Source organism: Lolium perenne, chromosome 5, assembly GCF_019359855.2.
Source record: "Lolium perenne isolate Kyuss_39 chromosome 5, Kyuss_2.0, whole genome shotgun sequence".
Taxonomy (NCBI): domain Eukaryota; kingdom Viridiplantae; phylum Streptophyta; class Magnoliopsida; order Poales; family Poaceae; genus Lolium; species Lolium perenne.
In genome coordinates, this window is record NC_067248.2 from 197,155,683 (window position 1) to 197,162,385 (window position 6,703).

The window sequence follows — 6,703 nt, forward strand, 5'->3', positions numbered from 1 at the left end:
AAACTAACTTTATTCTTCTATTTCCGCCTTTCAGAGCAACTTGCCAAAAATCCTTCCGTTGACGAGCTTTCCGCTGAGCTTGAAGTGCTTAAAGCCGAGCATGACTCTCTCCAAGAGTTCCTCAAGGAATCCACCGAAAAAGAAACAAGGGAGAAAAAGGAGCAAGAGGAGAAACATGCTCAGGCCATCGCGGAACTGAACGACAAGCTGAACAAAAGCAACACGCGGATAAAGACGCTGGTATCCAAAGCAAACGCTTACGAGACGGAGGCGGAGAATATTGACAAGTTGATCTTCCGTAAGGACTTCTTGCTGTACTCCAGCTTTTTCATATTGGTTCTGCCTCTGTCGCGGAGGGAACTGATCATTCTTTTTCACAGCTTCTCTCGGATTCGAATGGTCCTAGGAGGCTACCACCAGCAGGACAGAAGCGTATGAAGATGCGCGGAACTCTATCAACGATCTCTTCGAAGCCTGCCGTGGAATTGCCAAGTCCTTAAACTTGAAGAGAGCCGGAACCACCGTGATTGACAGGATGTCCAAGCTCATGCGGATGGTGTCAGATCTCATCAAAGATTGGCAAGTGTCTTCTTCCCGCGGAGCCGCCTCGCTCACCTTGGCCATGTGCAAAGGACATTTTCCTGCTATGGACTTCGCCGCTATCGCACGCGGAGTTCCGAAGGGTACCAACATCAAGGCTGCCCTCGCGGAGACCCAAGGATATGACATGCTGTTAGCCGAGCGAGTGGATCACTCGTTCTGGTATAACAAGTACGATCTTCCTGAGGGGTTCTCCGACGCGGAGGATGACAAACAAGATGAGGACCTCGAAGAAGGCTCCGGATCCAGCGCCGACCAATCGGGCGAAGATTCCGGCGACGCTTCCGCGTATGTGGCTTCGGAGGATGAAGATCATGTTTTCGAGTAGATCCTGTAACAAGACAATGAGATGCATCATTTTGGCCCCGGAGTGGGTTTGTAATAAGACTTAACTATTTTTAAGTAGCTAGGGACGAAACAGTTCTGCATGGGCGGCGAAAAAACTTATCCTGCTATCCGTTATAATTATTTGCATGTTTCATTCGTTGAAAGCAAGTGCTGGTTTCAATGTTACGGCTTGCTCACTTGACCTTCCACGAGCCAGAAGACCTTTAGCCGGAAACGCTCGCCAGCGACGACGAAACCCAATGGCAGTCCGTCAATAACCGCGGAAACAAGCCCCCAGCCGAGGTGCCGGAAGTCGCTACCAGGAATCCATGAGTTCGCAACAGAAAATATTTTCACCAGAAAACTTAAGCTTACGTCCTAAGGGACGATTTTTAAAAATCACAACTTTCATACACGCCTAGGCGGGAACCGACCCGAGTCCCATTTCTGCTTTGATGATAACAGGCAGATTAAGACACAATCAGCATGCCAGCAAAACATGAACTTGCAGTTGATCCGAATACACTTTTCTTCCTGGGTTTATTGCCTCCATTACCGAAGCAGATTTTGCTGGAGTGGGCTGGGCCTGTATGAAATATTGTTCAAACTTTAGACAGTTGTACGATATTCATTGCTAGATAACAACATTTGAATAAAAGGGCGTCAGGTAACACTTTTCCTCTTAGACCAGTGGATCAAATTTTACCAACGTAGTAAGATCACCATCTAGGTTTACTAGTTGTTCGAGAGAGGCCTAACCTCGGGGCCACAGGGTATACTACATAATGTTTTGTCATTTCTATTTTTCTTGCTGAAGTGGTGGAATGTAATGCTAAAACAATGTGGTATGGTCCGTTCCGTTTGGATGCTTGTGAGTTTCAGTTCAGATAGTGCAAATTTAAAATGATTTACGCATGTTTGTGTGCACATTATATTTTTCTCATGTTACTTCATATGAAGTTAAGGTTATGTCAATGTGCACATTTTTTGCTGCTGGCACATCTGTGCTTATGGTTGCAATGGTTTAATAAAAGGAGATGTGTTTGGACTTATATTATTCCCTTCAAAAAATATAACATGAGACATTACTAGCATCAGTGATATTAAGAGAAATAAATCTGTTTTTGCGGGTTAAGATAAATAAATCTGACTAGACTGATGGAAGGGGCAAACATTCAGTTTTGTAGAGGCGTACCTTTTCAATAGATGCATTTAAGTACGATAACTCTTCTCAGTATGTTCTCGTAGATAACTCTCCCAAGTACGTTCTTGTCTTGGTAGACAAGGATCATCTGTATGGCCAAGGCAACAATTTGAATTTTAGTGTTTGTACTACTTTTTGCTAATATATTAGTAAGATGCCTGCATGTTTACGTTTACTTAACTTACCTGCCACATTTTTGCTAGGTTGCCCTGAAGCAAACGTCCCTTCTATAGCAGTGATGGGGTAAGTCCCTACACAGATAAAAACATCTCTATTGAGACAAATACACATATGAAAAGAAAAAAAAAAGTGAAACACCAGCCCCATCTAATAAAATAAAGTATGATTGTCACAATAAGCAGTAAGAACTAGGGGTGGCTGTCAGCTGAGCACGATAAGTGGAGACACCAGCCCAGCAGAACTCAGATGAGCATGCCGACATAGTGAGATATTTCTTAATATGATAGCGTAAGAACAATTGCAAAACATGATAATTAGCTAGTGATAAAGAAAGTGTGTTGTCTGTAATTACATTTTCCTCTATGTGAGGCCTAGTTTAAGATTTCACATTGGCCCCTCAATTTCTAAGGTACGGCCTGCAAGAATATACGAGTCTATTGCATAATAGATTCAAAGTTCAATTTAAAAGATACTAAATCTACAGAAGTGGTAAATGTGATAAATTTGCTATCAGAATTGACTATGCTATGTTAAAGGGGGAGATGTTTACTTCTGTTAACGACCTCTGCACCATCTGATACATCTACACTCAAATTTATATTTCTTCGGAGACGTTCCTCTGTGTGAAATACTTGAATCTGTAAAGTCAACAATATTATTCTTTAGCGCTATGATCACCATTGATCAACCAAATCATAGCTAAAAAGTTTAAACTCAAAAGTAACTTACTGAAATATTTATTTTCTCATTCAAGTGACCTCCTTGATCTAAATGGTCCTTGCATCTTCCAAGCAACATTTTTTCCAACTGAAAAAAATACACAAGTCAAGAGCATAAAGTGTAATATAAATATATAATCTCATTCCATTTTATTTGAAATTCATTTATATACACTATGCACCTACCTCAACTGTAGTAGATATAAGTTCTCCATTAAAACGTTCAATAATATCACCAAGGCAGATTCCAAGTTTCTCGGCATGCGATTCTTTTGACACCTAATGTCCAATTACCATGATTACTCCATGATATGAATATCAGGAACAGTTCTAGCAATAATAAACAACACGGAACAACTACATACCTCTTGAACAATAAGGCCATCCTCAATCTTATACATGCGACAGATCATCTCAATGTGTATTGGATCTAGAAGCTTGATTGAAATAAAATTCATCCCTAGATGGAGCCGAGGGATGCACCTTTACCAAAAATAGTCAAACACATCAACAACACATATAAAGATGGTATAAAGAAGAATACTTAATCAAGATGGAAATGTACAGGGGAACAATCATTAATAAAGTCAATTAACAAGCAGCACTATGGGGATAGTCCTACCGAAACTTGCACCACAAATCCACACATTTATCCAGAATAGAAGAAGGTACAAAAGACTCTTCAAGGTGCTTGTTAACGAGTCCAGCGACCTTCCCATCCAAGTCAATGACAGACCCTCCATCATCATCACACTACAATAGTGATAAATATATAACAATACATACAACTCACAACAACAAAATAGAAGCACTGAATTGCAAACCATAAAGTTAGAAATAGTAGCAATACCAGATAATCGTCATTATTTTCATTGGGAAGGCGATCATCACGTCTTTGATGGGAAAGAGAATCAACTTTCTGATGGTAGAAGTACATGTAGTGATGCCTCTCAGCACTTCCTGGATTCAGATATTCCACACTACCGTGGGTCATCCTTAAAATCATATGGCCATCTCTTCCAAGCCTGAAAACGTCTTGCCCACAGTTCATGCTTACATTGAAATGGGGCACCTCAACCTCCTCATCCACTCTAACCTTAAAAAAGGCAAGATCATAATGCTGCTGGTGGTAGAGGTAATGGCCATCTGCAGTGTTGCCATCCAGCAAGTGAACAATGACCTGAAATGGCAATTGCAAATATTATGACACTACACTACCATTTGAGTTTAGCAACCAAGACATAACGAATACTTAGTAGCAAACACACACGTCCCAATTCCCGTTCACATGCAGGATGCAACAAGCAGCAAAAGTCGAGTAAATAGCTATACAGGAAAGAATAGTTTCAGATGTCATAAGCATAACAACAAGCAGTTGGAGGGCATCAACTCACAGCAAATACACAAAAATATTGGGGCTTTGACTTCTATATGTTGACTACAACTAATGAGGTGTACCTTGGTGTGATGCACTGGGCAAGATGTGATTCAGCACTATAGCACTTATCATTAAGCACCTACATAGGATACATGTTGTGCGTGCGTTGTGTTGGGGGGTCTTATGGTTCAAAGAGTGTATTACAAGTTGTTATTTTATCTATCTTCTCTTAGCCATCCTCCCAATCACCTTCACAAATTATGATGCAAACATAAGCTGGGTTAGAACTTAGAAGAAATAAGCTTGAGCATATCAAGCTGTTAATTCTGTGCTACTTTTTCAACAATCCAAAAACAAGAATTTACGCTGAACAGGTCACCTGATTCAGTACGACGGTTGATATATTAATCAGTTTAAAGCACTGCTGCTAGTTAATATAAGACAGAACAAACAACACGAGTGAAATAAATGAAGGATATATGTTACGAAAGAAACTCACTTTAGATTTAATATTGTACTCGTCTTTGCCTTCCCAGAGGTTTTCGGTGGGATGGTTGGACCGAATCAAATGTGCAGTCGTCAAAACAATGCCTGTCTTGCTGTCCTCGTCCCATTTAATCCACAAACCACAACAGTTGGCCAGTGGCTTCCCGTCTGCAAAATATTAATCACAACAATTGGTCAGCCGCTAGCTCTGCGTCTACAAATATTAATGAGCACAAGCAAGATGCTGCTACAACATACGCACCCACAGAAGAGGAGAGCCTGATGATAGATTTGGCAGCATGAAGCACCGCCTTTAGTGCAGACTCACGGATTGTTAGAAGATGCCGATGATTAAACAGGCATGGAGATGCCAAGTTGAGCTGAGGTGGCAGACTGAATAGCCCGTACCGACGATCTAGAGAGAATGCACAAGTAACTAACTAGTAAGCATGCGCAATGGGAAGTTGCAATCCTGAGAAGGGTAGAGGGATTGGGGTAGGGGATATACTTAATTTCGCTTTGTATTTGACATGGGCCTCGTTGAAGGCTGCTAGTGTCGCTGGATAGGCAGTCGGATCATTCAGCTCGTCAGGGATGTAGGGCATGCTGATTGGAGATTTTGGTGTGAACTCATCCTCCTCAACTTCTGAATGTGCGACGAGATCACCTAAAGAAAATCGTACACTCGTATCAGGAATCAACTATGCAGCAATCTATCAGGAATATAGATTGGGGGCAAAAATTACCTCGAACTTGGAAGGGCTCTAACTCCATCTTCCCCTCCGGCGAAGATCTCTTCTTGTTCGTCTTTGCCTCCCTCTCCGGCCCCATCCGTCTCCCAGATGTCTCCGTCCAAACTGGCGAGGAGACTCGGGGGCGCCGCCTCGGCTGGTCTGGCCCGGGGCCACCCGTGAAGAGAGGTCTCTTGTTCCTGCCAATCTTCTGAGCTCGTGAGTGAGGCCCGCGTCTGCACCGTGGTGCGCGGACTAGGGTTTGGGGGTGGAGGGGAGGAGATCCGAGGAGGACGACGAGTATAGGGAACCGACTCTATGTACTGCGGGGTATAGGGAACCGCCACGGCTGTTTCCTTCACGGACTGGACCTGGGCCTTCCTTTCGATGCTGAACCGCTGTATCGGGCCCAACCACTTTCGAAGGCCATATCCATTTATATCATATCATCATCACCATCACCATCACCACCTTTTCCATCAATCTGCCGCATCTGGATGCCACTACACAAAGACCGACCTTTGAGAAGGGAAAATCTATCCCGCGCGCGCGCTCTCGCGACTACACGTATCGCGCGCGGAACGTGTTCCCGGGAAAAGACACAAATCGTTTTCCGGCTTTGGTTTTTTCCTTTAGGCTCCGCTAGACCCGTTAACAATATGCGGACCAGTTACGCTTCTTTTTCCCTTTCCGCGTCCTGTACATTTTCAAAAAATTGGGCGGGACCACAAAAGATTTTCCCTTTTTTGCTTTTTTCCTTTGTATTTTCGGGTTGTGAGTTTTCTGGATAATTAATGAGAGGGGGGTAGCACTTTCAAATTACAATTTTTTTTAAAATTCCAACAGAGTGCTACAAGAAGACATATTTCGCGCCTTCGGCGCATCAAACATTAATAAACATAATGAATGGCAGACATACGTTGTTGTCCCCGTTTGTCGTTACCCCATATGTGGAAGCGAATGCTACAGCTCGGCTTCGCCTCGTATCAAGGCGCCTTCGGCGCATCAAACATTAATAAACATAATGAATGGCAGACATATGTCGTTGTCCCCGTTTGTCGTTACCCCATATGTCGAA

The 6,703-nt window shown here is 42.8% G+C and overlaps 1 protein-coding gene across 1 annotated transcript; it reads right to left on the reverse strand.

Moving 5' to 3' along the window:
• Positions 1-1,257: 1,257 nt before the first annotated feature.
• Positions 1,258-5,944, reverse strand: LOC127301567 (uncharacterized). The gene is made up of 13 exons (XM_051331830.2): positions 5,641-5,944; positions 5,403-5,561; positions 5,157-5,309; positions 4,908-5,062; positions 3,881-4,210; positions 3,653-3,783; positions 3,396-3,513; positions 3,217-3,309; positions 3,041-3,118; positions 2,862-2,949; positions 2,317-2,382; positions 2,123-2,219; positions 1,258-1,513 (listed from the first exon to the last, which is right to left on the reverse strand). Exons 1-12 carry the CDS (start codon positions 5,723-5,725, stop codon positions 2,140-2,142), a joined length of 1,536 nt encoding a protein of 511 aa, XP_051187790.1. The 5' UTR covers positions 5,726-5,944; the 3' UTR covers positions 1,258-1,513; positions 2,123-2,139.
• Positions 5,945-6,703: the final 759 nt, after the last annotated feature.

Excerpts from the sequence above, each read along its gene's own strand:
- LOC127301567 (XM_051331830.2), bottom strand. The coding sequence starts at position 5,725 with ATGGGGCCGGAGAGGGAGGCAAAGACGAACAAGAAGAGATCTTCGCCG. Across the intron at positions 5,310-5,402 it reads CAAATACAAAGCGAAATTAA|ATCGTCGGTACGGGCTATTC; the intron begins GTATATCCCCTA and ends CATTCTCTCTAG. Across the intron at positions 3,514-3,652 it reads GATTTGTGGTGCAAGTTTCG|GTGCATCCCTCGGCTCCATC; the intron begins GTAGGACTATCC and ends TTTTTGGTAAAG.